Source organism: Bison bison, unplaced genomic scaffold (assembly GCF_000754665.1).
Source record: "Bison bison bison isolate TAMUID 2011002044 unplaced genomic scaffold, Bison_UMD1.0 scf7180017864042, whole genome shotgun sequence".
Taxonomy (NCBI): domain Eukaryota; kingdom Metazoa; phylum Chordata; class Mammalia; order Artiodactyla; family Bovidae; genus Bison; species Bison bison.
The window spans coordinates 1,998,273-2,017,035 of NW_011494614.1; the positions used below are offsets into that span (position 1 = coordinate 1,998,273).

Below are 18,763 nucleotides of genomic sequence, written 5' to 3' on the forward strand. Positions count from 1 at the left end.
AATTGCACTCATCTCACAAGCTAGTAAAGTAATGCTCAAAATTCTCCAAGCCAGGCTTCAGCAATATGTGAACCGTGAACTCCCAGATGTTCAAGCTGGTTTTAGAAAAGGCAGAGGAACCAGAGATCAAATTGCCAACATCTGCTAGATCATGGAAAAAGCAAGAGAGTTCCAGAAAAACATCTATTTCTTCTTTATTGACTATGCCAAAGCCTTTGACTGTGTGGCTCACAATAAACTGTGGAAAATTCTGAAAGAGATGGGAATACCAGAACACCTGAAGTTAACTATTCTCAAACCTTGAGTTAACCAATGCATTTTTCTTATGGAAATGTTTGTCTTAAGCCATGTTAATGTACTATGCAATTACCCCAGACTCTGTCTTCAAGTTGGTTCCGCCTTTTGGCTCAGAAACTACTTGACAAACCATTATGTTATACTCAGATATTATTCCCCTAATCTATGTAAACTATACTATTTGTTTGGTAATCTTCCCTTCTACAAGATTCAAGTCAATCGTTTTATGGCCTAGGATGAATCGTCTGGTACAGAGATTATCCCAAAATACATTTTATGGATGAAGGGCCTGGTGCCATTCTGAGTTTTAAGACATACCTTTCTTTCATTAACAGACTGCTAATGACTATATAACATCCAGCTGAAGACTAGCAGGGGGATACTCTTTCTGCCCTCTTCTGATGCCTTTGTCAGAAGCTTTCTCTATCTCGTTTATACTTTAATAAAACTTTATTACACAAATGCTCTGAGCGATCAAGCCTCGTCTCTGACCCTGGATTGAATTCTTCTCCTCTGGAGGCCAAGAATTCCGTCAACAACAAACTTTCACTTTCAGAATTTCATACAAAATTCAGAAGTCATATGCTTACTCGGTAGTAACCTATGACATTTAAACACTAGTAATGGTTTTGGAACACAATATATGCTGTAGACGTGCAAGTAGGTTCTCATGGTATAGAAAAGCTGACTGTAAATGCCTAATAAAAAACATAAGAGGTTTGTTGTTCGTGGTCAGTTGCCTAGTAGTGTCTGACTCTTTGTGACCCCATGAACTGCAGCACACCAGGTTTTTCTGTCCCTCACAATATCCCTAAGTTTGCCCAAGTGTCCAAGATCCGTATAGTCAAGAATGAGAGGTTTAGTTAGAGGCAATCAGTTATCACCCCTGGATTTGTTATGACTACTTATTTGGAAACCTGATCCAGTTTACTCCTCTAACCTTCTCACTGCAAGATTAGCCTCCTCCCTTTGTCTGTCTCTCTGTCTCTCTCTCTCTGTCCCTCTCTATATAAAAAAGAAATGAGCAAAGATTGTTTGATGGCAGATTGGAAACTGCTAAAGTCATTCTGTAATATTTTCCACTCCAACCAGCAAGGCATGAAAATATTACAGAATGACTTTGCAATAATTAGCAAAATTCCAGTTGGCTCAGCAATTCCATTTCATGGATTTATCATAGACAAAATGTAACCTCTGGAAGTTTTTCATTTATTACTATTTTATTGCTTGTAATACCAAAATACTAAAAATAACAAAACTTTGCACCTCAATAGGGCTGAATAAGTGAACTATATTTTTATACACTTACTGAATCCTTTGCATCATGTAAAAGAATGAGGGGACTTTTTACGTGAAGATGTGGACAGATCTATAAGATATATGATTAAATGAGAAATGCAAAAAACCCAACAGAATACTTGTTATGTTGGAGTAACGCTACTATTATGAGACAAGTCTGGGAGTGCTCCAACAAGGTGAAGGAAATAACAAGTGTCTTCCTCTTGGTAACTACCAGCTTTGTTTCAGTGTCTATATGTGCACTAGTGTTCATGATAATGGCTGACATGTGTACTCCATTATGTAAGCAAAATAGTAGTCTAGCCCCAGTTTGTGTGTATCAAGTAGAGCTGGCTAAATAATTTTTCGAGCCTGGTGCAAAATGAAAACTCGAGAACCCTTGTTCAAAAAGCAGGGAGAAAAAGGCACAAAGATATTTAATCATAAAGCTTTTCCTTTAAAAACATCTATTACTCATGATATATGTGAGCTTCCCAGGTGGCACAATGGTAAAGAATCTACCTGCCAACACAGGAGATGCAAAAGACAAGGGTTCGATCCATGGGTTGGGAAGATCCCCTGAAGCAGGAATGGAAATCACTTCAGTATTCATGCCTGAAAAATCCCATGGACAGAGGAGCCTAGAGGGCTACAGTTCAGGGGTTGCAAAAGTCAGACACGACTGATCACACACACACAATGTTGAGCTAGGTATGTTTGGGCTTCTCTGTTTGTTCAGCAGTAAAGAATGTACCTGCCAATGCAGGAGATGCAGGTTTGATTTCTGGGTTGGGAAGATCCCCTGAAGGAGGAAATGTCAACCTACTTCAGTATTCTTGCCTGGGAAATCCCATGGACAGAGGAGCCTGGCAGACTACAGTCCACAGGGTCACAAACAGTCAAGCACGACTGAGCAACTAAACAGCAGCAAAAAATGATACAGGCAATAGTGAATACATGAATAACAGCATATACAAATTATAAAAATATGTATGTAATTTATGTGTTGCTATGAATAATAATAACTTATTAATGTAATGCTTTTTATTTATCAAGTCTTTTCTCATTTGTCTATAAAGTTATTCATCAGGTCAACAAGATCTATACTTTTAGTAACTTCATTTTCAATACATATAATTGAAATTGAAACCAATTGCTTATAGCAAACGCAAGATCACATTAATTTTTAATAATCTGTATATTTTCGATATTAACCCCTTATCAGTTATATCATTTATATAACATCTGCTCCCATTCAGTAGACAGACTTTTCATTTTGTTGATAGTCTCCTTCACTGTGCAAAAGCTTTTTAATTTGATGTAGTCCCATTTGTTTATTTTTGTTTTTGTTTCCCTTGTCTAAAGAGACATTTCCAAAAACGTATTGCAGAGACTGATGTCAGAGAGCATATTGCTTATTTTTTAAAGAGTTTTATTGATTCAGGTCTTACATTTAGTCTTTAATATATTTTGAGTATATTTTTTAAATGATGTGAGAAGGTAGTCCTGTTTGATTCTTAGCATGTAGCTGTCCAGTTTTCCCAACACCATTTATTGAAGAGGCTCTCTTTTCCCCCATTGTATATTCTTGCCCTTTGTCATAGAGTAATTTCCCATATCAGTGCGAGTTTATTTCTGGTCTTGAGATTCTAATCCATTGATGTCTGGATCTGTTTTTTTCTGGTATCACAATTCTAATCCATTGATGTCTTGGTTTGTTTTTTTCCCAGTATAGTCCTTATTTGATCAATATAAGCTTAGTAGTATAGTTTGAAATCAGAGAGCATGATACCTCCAGCATTGTTCTTTTTTATCAGAATTGTTTGGGTTATTCAGAGTCTTTTGCATTTCCATACAATTCTAGAGTTCTTTATTCTAATTCTATGAAACATGCCATTGGTATTTTGACAGAGATTGGTTTGACTCTGTAGATTGCCTTGAGGAGTATGGTCATTTTTACAGTAATAATGTCAATTCTAACTCATAAGCATTGTATATCTGTCTGTCTGTGTCATCTTCGATTTCTCTCCACGTCTTACAGTTATCCAAGTCCTAGTCCCAGTTTGCCCTACACGTCACCCTCCCTGGGTGGCCAGTCCAGTTGCTCTGAGCACACACTGACTGCTGCCTACTGTGTCTATGGGTCTGAGCATTTAAAATTGTGTCCTTTCATTTATTTCTGATACTGGTAAACTGCAGCTTCTCTTTCTTTCTGATTATTCTGACTGGAGGCTGATCAATTTTATGGGATTTTTTTTTTTCAAGGAATAAATCTTTAATTTTCTTTATCTATTTTGATTTTATTGATTTCCAGGGGTTTTTCCCTCCTTTATTCTTTCCTTCATACTTTAATATGCTAATCTAACTCTAAATTTGTAGTGGAGGAAGCTTAGATCAGTTCCTTCAGACCTTTCTTCTCCTCTAATAATGCATTTAAAGCTAAGAATTTTCCTTCAGTCAATGCTTTTTCTGCACTCTACAAATTTTGATTTGCTATAATTTCATTTTCAATTGCTTAAAAATATTTTTTCAATTTGTCTAGAGGTATCTTTTCCTTGGCCAATGAGTTATTTAGGAATATGTTGTATAATTTCCAAATATGTAGGGATTCCTCATACACTATTGTGTTTCCAGTTTTTATTTTACTTATGCTATGATTGACAACTATTCTGTATGATCTTAATTTATTTGGCTTGTTGAGATATTTTTTCCCCAAAATTTGTCATGTGGTACATCTTTGTGAAATTTCTTTATGCAGTTGAAAAGAATGTGTATTCTGTTTTCATTGAGTGGAATGTCCTCAATACATTAATTCTGTTGAGTTGATAGTTTTTTCAAATTTTCTATATGGTTACTATTTTTCTATTTGCTTTTTCTATCAATAAATGATATAAGAATATCAATTTCCAACTAATAACTTTGGATTTTTTTTTTGTTTCTCCTTTCAATTTTTCAGTTCTCGATTCCTGCATTATTAAGCTCTGTTACTGTTTGCATACACATTTTAGTATTGCTGTGTCTTGGAGAACTAAGCTTTTTGTTATTATGATTCCTAGTACTGTGCCTTTTTTCGGAAGCATATATTATAATACAGTCTTGTTATCAGGGTGGCAGGAGATTGATTGAAGAAACCCCCTCAGAAACCAATATCAGGGCTGAAGTCCCTTATATTAAATGGCACAGACCAGTTAATATAGCCAATCCTCCTATCAGTGGATTTTGTATCTGTGGATTCAACCTGTGTGTGCCTGTTAAGTTGCTTGTTATGTCCGACTGTGTGCAACACTATGGACTGCAGACTGCCAGGATCCTCTGTCCATGAGATTCTCCAGGCAAGAATACTGGAGTGGGTTGCCATGCCCTCATCCAGGGGATCTTCCCTATCCAAGGGATCAAACTGGCCTCTCCTGTTTCCTGCATTGGCAGGTGGGTTCTTTACCAAAAGCGCCACCTGGGAAGCCTGGATTCAACCCACCAGAGATCACAACCCTAGGATATGGAGGGCCAATTGTATTTTGCTTTCATAGCGTAACTGTATTAAGATTTTTATTTTACCTTAATTTTAATAAAATTAGAAATGAAAGAAGGTTAAAACAGTGCTTATTCCACCATTTTGTTGTATTTGCCATTCTTTTGAATTGCATATTTGAAAATTGAGTATTTTTGTTCCTTAGAGCCTCAGTCATTCTAGACCTTTCATGAAAAAAATGTTGGAATCTTTTGTCTATTGAATTGTTAGTCTGTTTCTTACTGTAATCAGTTTGTTATATATTCTAAAGACTATCATTTTCATAATTGCAAGTTTATTATTTACATTGTGCTTTGACGTTTCAACCACTTTACTAGATTTTTTAAATATTATTGTTAAATTTAACAAAACTTAATTTTTCAATATGCCTTTCATAGCCTTTGGGTTTTGTTTGGTTTTTAATATGTGTGTGTTGTATATTTTATTAAATTCTTCTTAAGGACTCTTTCCTTTCATTCAACCTCTTGGAGTCCAAACGTATAGGAATAGCAAACAACCTGTATTTCTCTATCACCACATTTTGTTTTTCTCTAGACTAAGCTTACTTAATCTGACTGAAAGGTTTTCTCTTCAGTTAATCATCCAAACTCTATTTTCCTTTTAAGTCTTAGTTAAAGTAGAAGTTAAAAACCTTTTCCTCACCTTGACAATTATTCCAAAGAATTTTTCCCATATTTACATTACAATGTACTTTTATAACTTGCCTTTCATTAGACTGTGATTTTTTTCCTTTTCTTTTTTTTTTTTTTTGAGGATGAATAGCTTGCCTAATTGTACTGGGCATTGACAACAGAATTATATATTCCATACTAATATCTATTGGGTGAGTGTATAAGTGAGGATTAGTGTCACTTAGGTTATTCATCATACAGTAGTAAAGCATCTGGGTTTGTATATCTTCTGATGGTATAATCATTGATTTTTCTGACTATAACTAAGAGTTTTGGGGTAATATTGAATATTTATGTACACCTCTTGACTCAAAACATTTTTTACAGTTAGAGTATATGTGTATTTTTATTTCATTTTAGGCCCTGTTTGGTGAAATATTGGGGCTAAACCATTTCATGAAATCGATGGCACTCTTTTCAAGAATTCAAGGTTTTCCACCAACATCAGATGAAAACATAACTGTGAAAGATACAACATTCAATGATATTCCTGTCCGTATATATGTGCCCCAACAGAAGACAAAATCATTAAGAAGAGGCTTGTTTTATATTCATGGTGGTGGCTGGTGTTTTGGTAGTAATGGTAAGGGTGATACATTGGTAGATTCATTTCATATAATGTAAATGATGATTCTCATATTAGGAGCTACAAATTAAATATCATGCTCTTGCTTCTGAAATTATTTTCAGGAAAGCAACGTGAATTAAGTTTTTGAAATCTCAGTCTGAATAAAATGTTATTAACATTCAGAATTTAACACATTTTGTTACCAAAAAAAATTAAGACAGTTTCTGATCCTACCACTCACTGACAGACCCTATAAATTTTGCAGAATGAAGATTAAGCACCTTAGCAAATAAAAATTCTTTTTGTCTTTTGAACTCATTAACATATTGCTGGAAATGTTTTATTTATCCTTCAAGACGCAAATGATTATTTTCAAAGTTCCTAATGCCCCAATATAGATGTGAAAAAGCTTTCCAATTAATTAAATGTTAAGGTATAGTCAGCTTTCTTGAAATCATCTCCTGCTTAACAGTATAGGACTAAATAATGAGTTGCATTTTATTATTTTATTTTCCCTTGAAGAACATTTCTATCCTTTCCCAGATCAAGTTGTACTCCAGAAAAACAGTTTCGTTTTTATGTTTGAAAGGAGACATTTAGTACATTTTTTCATGTATGTTATCACAATGGATAGGACTGTGGATTGAAAGTAGGAAGACGGTGTTCAAGGCCCAAGGTCCAGTGTACTGAGAGTATGGTTGGCAAGGGTAAGACATGCCACTGTGCTCTGAAAAGGAAAACTGATCAGGGGCAAGTGAAAGGATCACCAGACTTAATGATTCACATTCAACTGATATGTGAATATGTAAACTGATCAACAGGAAGCTAAGTATTAGACTTTTTTCTTTAGGTAATATTTTAAGATAAAGGGAAGAAATATAAAGTCATCACAGTAAACTTTATTCTTGACAGTATCATTTTTCAATTCTTATAGTGGTCCAGTGTTGTGGTCTTTTACAGACCAGGACCTGGGGACCAGAGTCGATGAAAAGAAAGAGAGAAAAAGAGAGAGAGAGAGCAGTATCTCTCAGGTTACGTGCAAAACGAATAAAGCCCATGCACAGGACATGTGCCGCTCATGAAGGCACAGGGCGTCCTCTCAAGAGGGTCTTGAAAGCCCGGTGAGAAATTGAGCTTGGTAGGCTTCCACGCTCCTAAGAAAATGAAGACAGAAAGAAGGACGTGGGGGACCCAAGTATCTAGTGGAACAAGGGTGTTTTATTAGCAGAAATGCATGCTTATATATCTTCAGTAAAATGATTACTCAGCTATTACAAAGAATGAAATTCTACCAGTTGCAACAAAATGGATAGTCTAATATATACAAGGTCGCTGAAGAGAGTCACTGAAAAGAATCCAAGCAGGTGCCCTTTCTCAGCCCTGAGAACTGCATGCAGCTCTACTCTTTCCTGTATTCCAGGAACTGATAAGAAACAGAGAGTCCTTGAGAAATGGCACACAAAGGAAAATGCAACATATTGGATCCCTTAAAGCTGAACGTCCCCTGACAGTCCAGTATTTTTTCTTTTATTTCAGATTATTATAGCTATGACCTTCTGTCAAGATGGACAGCAGAGAGACTTGATGCAGTTGTCGTATCAACCAAGTAAGAGCTGTGTTATTTGATTTTAAGCCATATGCCTTACATATCAGTATACACTCAACTATATAGAGTGTCTTATTATGGCAAAAATAAATCTGTGCCTCTGATGACATTGATTATGGACAGAGAAACCAAATGTCAGAAGCTGTCCAGTCCAGCAGTGGAGAGAAAAGGCATACACCATATTTGAAGAAGGAACAGAGGTCAGAAAGGCAAGATGTTGTTCAAGTGAAGTTAGCCAACAGTATCACATGGATTTAACTACTACCTCTGGATCTTTCCCTATAATTAGCAGGATATTAAGGAAATTTTTGAGCCAGAGGATTGGGGTTGAATGTCAGCTCTGCAGATTGGTAACTGTGTGATATTTTACAGGATATTGAACTCTAAGTATTAATGATTTGCATATCTCATCATTGACATGGGGACTACATATTATAATACATGTAACAGTGCTTAGAAAGGTGCCTAGAAGTTAGTAATCCATTGATATTACCCATATTTACCATGAAAGTAAGACAAAACCTATCTCAAAGTCCATTCTAATATACACCTTAGAAAGAGTAGGGAAAGGGTTTAAATTTTCTATAGAACACACTGTCTGTGAGAACCTTCTTAAACATAAACTTCAGAAAATTCAGTTAATGGACTAATGGAATAATTATCATATTAAACTGATATATTTTGATAAAATAACAGTAATTCTAGAGAAACAAGTAATAATAATGATATATTTTTTTTAAAAAAAGATAGAACATTTACCAAAAATAATCACTCTGCAAATATTTTTTCCTGGGAAAGGTAGCAGCTAGTAAGCTTTTCCCCAAGACCAAACCAAATTTAACAATTGGACTTTATATTTTGATTATAAAAATGACAATATTTAGAGATTCCCAGTCAAATTTTATGATTAGGAAAAACATGTTTCCAACAAATATGTTGGTAAAAGCAAAATTTTACTCTTGATTTTTGGTCAAGAGTCCAGGAAAATCAATGGTTATAGCACAGGGAACTCTGCTCAATATTCTGTTATAAACTATATGGGAAAGGAATCTGAAAAAGAATGGATATATGTATATGTGTAACGGAGTCACTTTGCTGTACACGTGAAACTAACACAACAATGTTAATCAAATATAAGTCAACATAAAGTAAAAGTTAAATAAAAAATTTGAAATGATAAGAAAATCAGTGATTAAGAAAGCATTGTTTTCCTATCTACAGCTACAGACTAGCCCCAAAGTACCATTTTCCAGTTCAATTTGAAGATGTGTACACTGCATTAAAATGGTTTTTAGACCCCCAAAATCTTGAAAGCTATGGTGTAGATCCTGGAAGAATCGGTATCTCTGGAGACAGTGCTGGAGGGAATTTAGCTGCAGCAGTGGCACAGCAGGTAAGATGCTCAGCATTTTCACTTATTGTATTTTCTTTATCTTTCATTTACAAATTTTTAACTCATACATCAAGATTATAAATATAATTTGTCGCTAATTTTATTTTACTTATTTAAGAACATTGAGAAGAATGATTTCATACTTTGAACTTCTTTATATATAAAATGCTAAAACAATTTCCTATATAGTCCATTGGCATTTTTAATGAGAGAAATTCAATAAAGGGTAACAATAAGTATAATTAAGAAATCTGAATATGTATGTAATCTAAGTATATTCATGACATATGTTCAGAATATTGTATATTATAATATACTTTAATATGTGTATATATGCTTGCCAGAAAGAAATATAGGTCATTACTGAGAGAAGTCAACATGATCCTAGTTTCCAGTTTATTCCTAAAACTGATTATTTTTTTTCAGTAATCAACAGAGAGTTGAAAGTAAGCAGATATACAAAGAGGAAAATAAAAACAAGTTAACAGGAAAAAGATATCACCCAGATTCAGATGTTGTTATTGTTATAAAAATGTTTTAGTAGAATCTGTTTAAAATAAATAAAAGTATATTTCAAAATTTGGAAATAGGCTCATGAAAGAAACTATGTAAAACTAATAATATAAGATATTTGAAAAATAAACAAAATTTCAATAAATAAAAACATTACCCATAAAAATTAGGCTTTCAATGTAGTTGTTTTAAGATTTTATACTTTTTGAGCAATTTTAGATTCATATAAAAATTGAGAAGAAGATGAGAAATTTACAGTCTACCCTCTGCCACACATTCATAGACTCTTTCATTATCAACAACCCCACCCAGAGTGGTACATTTGTTACAGTTAATGAACTTGTATTTACACATTATAATCCTCCAAAGTCCATAGTTTATATTAGGGTTCATTCTAGGTTTTACTATGTAGAAGTGTTAGTATATTGACTGCAATACAGCAATATAGAAAATTGGAAGAGAGATCAGAAAATTGTAATGTTGAACAGAGAGATTAAAAGATAGAAAATACAAAATAATAATGTCATTAAATATATGGCAAAAAGACTAATATGAATATATCCTTCTAATCTGAGGACAAAATGATGACTATTTTTAGAAATAAAATTCCAGAAAATTCACAACCCAACATACTCTCCCTTTGGATTTTTAAGAGGAGTGTTTCAGGCAGAAGGAAATTAACCACAGAGGAAGGATCAAAAAGATAGGAAAAAATAAAGAGAAGGGAAAAAGGTAAATATATTCACAGACTAAAATGAAAATGAACATGACTCTATAAAACAATAATAATTGTGTCCTGTGATGTAAAAATAGAAATAAATTAATATGAAAAATAATAATAACCCATGCATAGAAGGGCTAATTAGAATATTAAAATATTCCATTAACTTTCTATTCTGTAAGAAGGTAATAAAGATGTAATTAATATTCAGGTCAGTGCAGTTCAGTCGCTCAGTAGTGTCCGACTCTTTGTGACCCCATGAATCACAGCACACCAGGCCTCCCTGTCCATCACCAACTCCCGGAGTTCACTCAAACTCATGTCCATCGAGTCAGTGATGCTATCCAGCCATCTTCACATTTGATAAAGTAATGAGTTTATGTTTATCCTTAGTGGACATATAAAAAAATGTTATAAAAATGTACCAATAAAATGATATCACAGGAAAATTGAATAATAAAAAATATTTCAAAAACTACAAAATGGAAAAAGAATAATAGAATAGATGAGATAAATAAAATGCACAATAATACATAAATTATGAATTTAAACCAAAAATATTAATAAATGTTTTGGTATAGATGTACTAAAAATTCTGGTAGAATACAAAAAATGGAAACAATAAAATTTTAAATTCCAACAGAAGTTGTATGAATAGGATGCTTTAAAACAGATATAAATAGATGCAAGAAAAAAAGATAGTAAAAGATATGTCAAACAAATACTAATCAGTATACTTATTTTATAATCATATTAAATAATCCTAGAGGAAAAAAACTATTCCTGGAATTAACATGCAACATTCCTAACTATAATTCCATTTACTGGAAGATGAAAAAAAAAAAAAAACCACATCCATTTACATGCAATTAAAAACAGTCTGAAAAGACAGAGCAAAGCTGATAGTAAATAAAGGAAAAATGAACAAATTAATAGCAAAATTGGAAGAATTTTACTAATCTCTTTCAGTAATAGAATAGCATGGTTGATAAATTTAAACAGTGAACATAAAATAATAAACAGCAGAATGTACATTTCTTTGAAACACACAAAACATTTTTCTTAATCAGGCACATATGCAGGGTTATAAACCAAGTCTCAAACAATTCAAAGAACTGAAATCAAATAGACCCCTGCTATTCATAGCATAGTATGTGAACTAGCAGTATCAGCAGCATCTGGGAACTTATTGGAGATAGAGAATCATTGGTCTTACCACAGATGTCCTGAATAACACTATGCATATGTAACAAGAATTCTAAGTGATTCTAAGTATGCACAATAAAATTTGAGAAATCAAATTATTTAGATTATATCTCTCTCTGTCCACAGTTAGCATAATGCTTTGAACTACTAATAAAATATCAAGAGAAAACTCTGTATGTTTTGAAAGTAAGATGCTCATTCCTGATTAATCCAAGTGTGAAAATATTTGACCTGCATTATAATAGATATACATTATACTGTGTGAAACACAGATATATCAACATCCAGAGGAAAATATACAGCCTTAACTAAATATAAAAAAATTGCTAAAATTAACAGGTCAGTATCCTTTTAATGAAATTAAAAAAAGAAAAGAATGCCTAAAAAATAGAAACAAAGACAAAATAAAAAGGGATAAGAGATAGATGAGAGCATAAAAATGAAATTAAAAATAAACACAATAAGATCAGCAAAGTCAACAGAAATAGTTTCTTGAAAAAAGCAATACAGTTGATTAGTCTGGGTGAGACAGACCAAGAAAAAATGGTGAGAATCTTAATAAGCTGATATAAGGAAGAAAAGGAGACTATAGCTACATATCTTACAGATATTAAAAATACAATAGTATACTTTGAACAGCTTTACTGCAATGCATTCAAATTTACATGAAATAGAAATATTCACTATAAAAAGAATTGACTCTAGGGAAAATATGAAAAAAGGATTATATTATTATCATGAAATAAACAGAACGGTCATTTTTATATTTTTACACACACACACTCCAGGTTCAAATAGTTTTAAACACAAACTCTGGCAAGTATTTTTAATAGAAATATCTACTTCTAAAAACAAATTCTGAAAGTTGCAAAAGTTGCATTTTGGGAGGCTGACATATCTTGATTTGTAACCTGACAATGTCAATTTGAGAAGGAAAAATGATAAACATCTACATTTGTGAACACAGATGCAAAATCCTGAACTAAAATACTATCCAAAAAATTAAACAATACTTTAAATGGTTAGTATATCGTGACTATTTTGAGTTCATTCTTTAGATTGTGATAGGTTTAATATTAAAATACCTTTAATACAATTCTTCAAATTAATAAAGAAGAAAATAATGATTATCTTAATAAAAGTAAGTTGTTTAAAGATAATAAATATCCAGCATCTATAAGTATGAAAAAATTAGGAAACAGTGAATAGAAAAGAATCTCCTTAATTTGAAAAAGTATGTATACAAAATCACTTAGAAGAAACATCATACTTAATAGGTAATTCATAAAAGTTTTCTCTTGAAAATTGGATAAAGACTACCTGTACCCAAGTGTACCTGAAATCCTGGCCAGTGCTCTGAATGATAAGCAAGTGATACTATTTTTCGGTGTGCTAATCAGTTTGATTCTTCCTGAGTATGTCATTACTTCAGGCATATACAAGATAAAGTTGGTTCTGAAAATTTTAACTTACCAAACATAACTATGCAGTAAACTAGATATATATTTTATGACTGATAAAATGATCTGTTTGTTCCAGTAACAGAAGCATATTGCAGGAAAATTAGCTTTGAAGAAAACTATAGAATTCTACTGTTTCTGGAAGAAGATGGGGACTATATTTACAAAAGCACAAAAGTTCTAATTTTCTTTGAACTATTAAGTTTAAATATTAAATTTGAGTAATAAGTTAAACCATCAAATAAATTCAAATATTAAAAACTTAATAGTTCTGTATAATTTAAACTTATCCAGAATCAAGCATTTCTTTAAAACTCAAGCTATCTCCTTCCCATCTCAATGCTTGCTTACATATTTAGGTATTTAAAATAATTCTAATAATAGAAAAATATGTTAATCACTCAGTCGTGTCTGACTCTTTGTGACCCCATGGACTATAGCCTGCCAGGCTCCTCTGTCCATGGAATTTTCCAGGCAAGAATACTGGAGTGGATAGCCATTCCTGTCTCCAGGAGATTTTCCCTATCCAGGGTTTGAATCCAGGTCTCTGGCATTGCAGGTGGATTCCTTACCATCTGAGCCACCAGGGAAGCTCAATAATAGAAAAGAGAAGAACAGTACCTGATTATAAACTTATAGAACCTCAGATTATAAATCCAAGTTCCATAAGTATGAAATTACATTTAGTAAAAGATCCTCTTAAAAAAAATGATTCTCTTGCACAGTTTATGAGGAGGATATGAATTAATTTTGCTTTGAAAATTAAAACATATTAACTACATGAACATCTAATATACAGGGAGGCCTGACATGCTTGAGTTCGTGGGGTTGCAAAGAGTCAGACACGACTGAGCAACTGAACTGAACTGAACTGAATACTAAAATTTACTTGATATTAAGATTTTTATTTTTTATCAAAATGTGTTATTGAATTGTATTTTTAAGAACCTTAATAATACATTGTTTTAACATTGTGGTTACTTTTTTCATTAAAAGGACTTATTAAAACAATATATTATTTTTTTTTCAGCTCTTAGAAGATCCAGATGTCAAGATCAAGCTCAAGGTTCAAACTTTAATATATCCTGCCCTTCAGAATTTTGATTTCGATTTACCATCATATCGAGAAAATGCACATTATCCAGTTCTGTCGAAATCACTCATGGTCAGATTCTGGAGTGAATATTTTACTACAGATAGATCACTTAAGAAAGCAATGCTTTCCAACCAACACATTCCTCTGGAATCAAGCAATCTGTTCAAATTTGTTAATTGGAGTTCTTTGCTCCCTGAGAAGTTTAAGAAAGGTCACATTTATAAGACTCCAACTCATGGTAGTTCAGAGCTCGCTAAAAAATACCCAGGGATTCTAGATGTGAAAGCTTCACCATTGCTAGCTGATGATAGCAAGTTGCGTGGTTTACCCCTGACCTATGTCATCACTTGTCAATATGATGTCTTAAGAGATGATGGACTCATGTATGTTACTCGACTTCAGAATTCTGGAGTTCGAGTGATCCATAACCACGTAGAGGGTGCATTCCATGGAACACTTGCTTTTCTTTTTACTAAAGTTGGTTATAGAGCAGCCAATCAGTATATTAATTGGCTACATGAAAACCTGTAATAAAAATCTGATCAATATAGAAAAAAGTTAGCCCCAGAATTTCAGGAAAAAAGGACAAACACGGAGAGTATTCACATTAGGAATACATGTTTTATAGACTACAGTCTTTCTAAATCTGCATGTAGGTAATTATTGTTATTGTCAAGGAATGATTTTTATAGGTTAGTGTCACTCACTTTTGTTTCTCAGAGTATATTAGATTTTATTTTTCACTTTTAGCTATCACTTTCAAGCATCTAGTTTTCTTACATTCCTTTCATTTTACTTGTTTCATAAATTATTTCAGTTAGAATAAATGTCTGCTTGTTTAATACCAACCATTTACTCTGCATGGTTTTAGGTCCTTGGATAAGATCCATTTAATGCTGGTGTGAATGAAATTGTTATTCTTTCTATGTATTTTTGTCCCAGTTCTATATCAACTGTCCACCACTGCAAAATTTATTTTCTAATGCCCAACTCCTTAGTCAAGGAAAACAAAATATAAATAACTGAGATATAAAAAATCTCAGTCTCTTGATATTTTGATGATAGGTGCTGACAGATTATTTTAGCCAAACAAAAGCAACATTTACTTTTGGATAATCTGAATCCTTGAAACTGTCAAGGAGGCAGCTAAGAAAATAGCTCCAAATATGAGTAGCTGAGCAGTAACAGGAGAAGCACAAGGAAACAAAAATGCATATGTGTGTGCATATATGTTTGCACATATGCTCATATACCGATGTATTTAATCTACATCTATCTATATATATATATATCTGTATATACACACACATACATATATACATGTCCTCAAATGTATACCAAACCACAGAAAAACACCAATACAGTATACTAACGCATATATATGGAATTTAGAAAGATGGTAACAATAACTCTGTGTACGAGACAGCAAAAGAGACACTGATGTATAGATCAATCTTATGGACTCTGTGGGAGAGGGAGAGGGTGGGGAGATTTGGGAGAATGGCATTGAAACATGTATAATATCATGTATGAAACGAGTCGCCAGTCCAGGTTCGATGCATGATACTGGATGCTTGGGGCTGGTGCACTGGGACGACCCAGAGAGAGGGTATGGGGAGGGGGGAGGGAGGAGGGTACAGGATGGGGAACACAGGTATACCTGTGGCGGATTCATTTCAATATTTGGCAAAACTAATACAATATTGTAAAGTTTAAAAATAAAATAAAATTTAAAAAATAAATAAAAATAGTTTTGGGAAAATAAATTATTAAGAAGTGAGATAGGTAAGTTTGAAGATGTTTTATATGAAATAAATTTATTTTTAAAAATTGCATGTGTGCCTCTAAATAGAGACTTTATAAAACATAATGAATTCAATTATTTGAAAAAAGTGCTGTAAAAATCTTTTGTTGAATACTTCTGTTACTGGTGTTTGTCATTATCCTCTGACTACCTCAAAGTATTCTGCAGTGGAAAACTTTACAAATAAAGACAGTCCAGTGTTGAAGTTGAGCATACTAAGAAATATTTCCTTAACTGAGTTAGTGTATTCAAAATAAAATAAGCAAAAACACTGCTGAATAAGTGAATGGATGTGATTTAGACAAGAACAGAAGTCCAGAAACAATTTATGTATTATTATGTTATTTTCTTAAATTTATACCTGATTTTTTTCATATTTAAACCTGTTCAAAAGTATAATATTTTCTTGTAATCTTTATTTTCTAGTTGTTGACATCAGGAATATAGAAGCCAGTTGCTTTTATATATTGACATTGTATTCTAAGCCCTTGCTTAATTCACTTAGTAGTTCGGAAAGCTCTACACTGAATGATTTATGATTTTCTGTGTAGATAATTGTTTCAACTGTGAATAACAGTTTTATCAATAATTATTAATTAACAGTCTTCATGCCTTTTATGTCTCTTTCTTGTCATATTGCTCTGTCTAGGATCTCCAGTAAAGTGTTAGGGAAAGAGGGGCAAGAATGGATACTCTTGTGTTTTTTCCAGTGTTCAGATTTTAATTATTTGATATTAAGTGTATTATCTAACAGCTTGATATTAGGTCTACATTTTAGGGTTGCTTTTTACCAAATGTGTTTATTCTCTTCTCCTTCAAGTTTGCTTGTTGAATTTTGGACAAGAAAATAATTGTTGAATTTGTCTAATTTAGTTGCTACATAAATTGAAATCATTACATGCTATTTTCTCTGTATTCAGTTTATCTGGTTGTTTAATCTACAAGGTCAATCAATTTTTGTACTCCAGAGATGAATTCCACAAAGTCATACAATTCTTTATATTTATTACTTTTTTCTTTCTTCATTTTTTAAAGAACAGATTTTTATTACAAGTAGAGACTCTTAATTGTGCTTCTTAAGCATCAGGGTACATGACAATCAGTGAATAACTATGTAAATTAAACTCCTCATTTTTGTCAACTTCCCATCATGATGCCTTTGCTCTTTGCTGAAGAAAAACAGAAAACATCAATAAAAGTTCTGTCAGGTGGGGTAGAAATGCACAACAAAGAATACCACACAAAGTGCTTTCATGAATGCATCCCTACCACAAGACGGACACTGTCTCATTCCAGTCAATCTATTGCCAAGCATATTTGTTTTGATAGAGGTTTTTGAGAAATTCTGTTTGCAGTGCTGGAATAGAGATGTAGACATAGGGTATGGACATGTGGACATGGTGGGAAAGGGGAGACTGGGACGAATTGAGAGAGTAGGGTTGATGTACAAAAGTAGATAGCTAGTGGAAAGTTGCTGTTTAACACAGGGAGCTCAGCGTGGTACTCTGTGATGACATAGTGTTTGGATATGGGGGAGGGGAGGAAGACTCAAGAGGGAGGGGACATATGTGTAAATATAGCTGATTTACTTCATCATACAACAGAAACCAAGACAACGTTGTAAAAGCAATTATAGTCCAATTTTTAGAATGCTGATGATTAAGAAAATGTGAACACGTATCAACAAAGAATAGTGATAGGGCCAGGAAACTGATGACACTTTAAACAATAGATCAATCATATAGCAGAGACACAGGACCTCCCAGTAGAACATGGATAACAGTGTCTGAAGCATGTTCCTAATGCACTTTAAAAAAAAAAGTGTTTATATATTTATTTGGCTGCACCAGTCTTAGTTGGGGGGCATGGGCTCTTTCATCTTCATTGTTGCATGGGGCATCTAGCTCCCTGAGCAGGGTTCAAAGCCGGACTCCATGGATTGGGAGGGCAGAGTCTTCCAATGCTGGAAGGAATGTAAACTGGTACTGCCACTCTGAAAAATGGTATGCAGATTCCTCAAGAACTTTTTTTAAAAGATAGCATCTTAAGGGTGAAGTTTAATTTCTACATATCTATTTTAACCTGAGAAAGATTTGCCTTTGGTTAAGAAAATTATTCCCCACAATTTCTATTACTTATATCTATTACTGTGACTTATTACTAATTTCACCTGAATGCTTTTCAAATTAAAGTATATATTTTAAGAAAAGAAATTGTTGAACAAATCAAAACGAGAGAGACAGAGAGAGAAGAGTGATAGGTAATCTTTAAACGTTTCCCCCTGAGTCTTAACCTGTTATTTAATCCTGTCCATTGCCTTCTCCCTACTGTCAAATAATAAAGCAGACTATATGAAAAGTTTATATGTTTTTGTTTTAATGCTAAGCTAATTGCCAGGCAAGGACTGCATACCAGACAAGAAATTCACTGAGTCATTTTTGAAGGAGGAAAAGCAGACTTTTTGAGAACTGCAAAGTGAAAGGGCATCTGCCACATTGGCTGTGGTCATTAAGAACTGAAATGTAGCTGTCCATGCAGTACTGTTGGGTCCATAGGTCTGTATACAAATGCCCTTAATCATTAGTCATGAAAGAATCTCCAGTTAGATTCAGGTCAGGGGT

At 33.2% G+C, this 18,763-nt stretch overlaps 1 protein-coding gene across 1 annotated transcript in view; it reads left to right on the forward strand.

The window, feature by feature from the left end:
* The window catches only part of LOC104985301 (arylacetamide deacetylase), a 16,349-nt gene extending 1,428 nt beyond the window's left edge, over positions 1-14,921 (forward strand). Inside the window, exons 2-5 of the mRNA XM_010835391.1 lie at positions 6,136-6,358; positions 7,880-7,949; positions 9,171-9,342; positions 14,273-14,921. Coding sequence (XP_010833693.1) covers positions 6,136-6,358; positions 7,880-7,949; positions 9,171-9,342; positions 14,273-14,869 — 1,062 coding nt within the window. The 3' untranslated portion in view covers positions 14,870-14,921. The remainder of the gene's footprint in view (positions 1-6,135; positions 6,359-7,879; positions 7,950-9,170; positions 9,343-14,272) is intronic.
* The last annotated feature ends 3,842 nt before the right edge of the window (positions 14,922-18,763 follow it).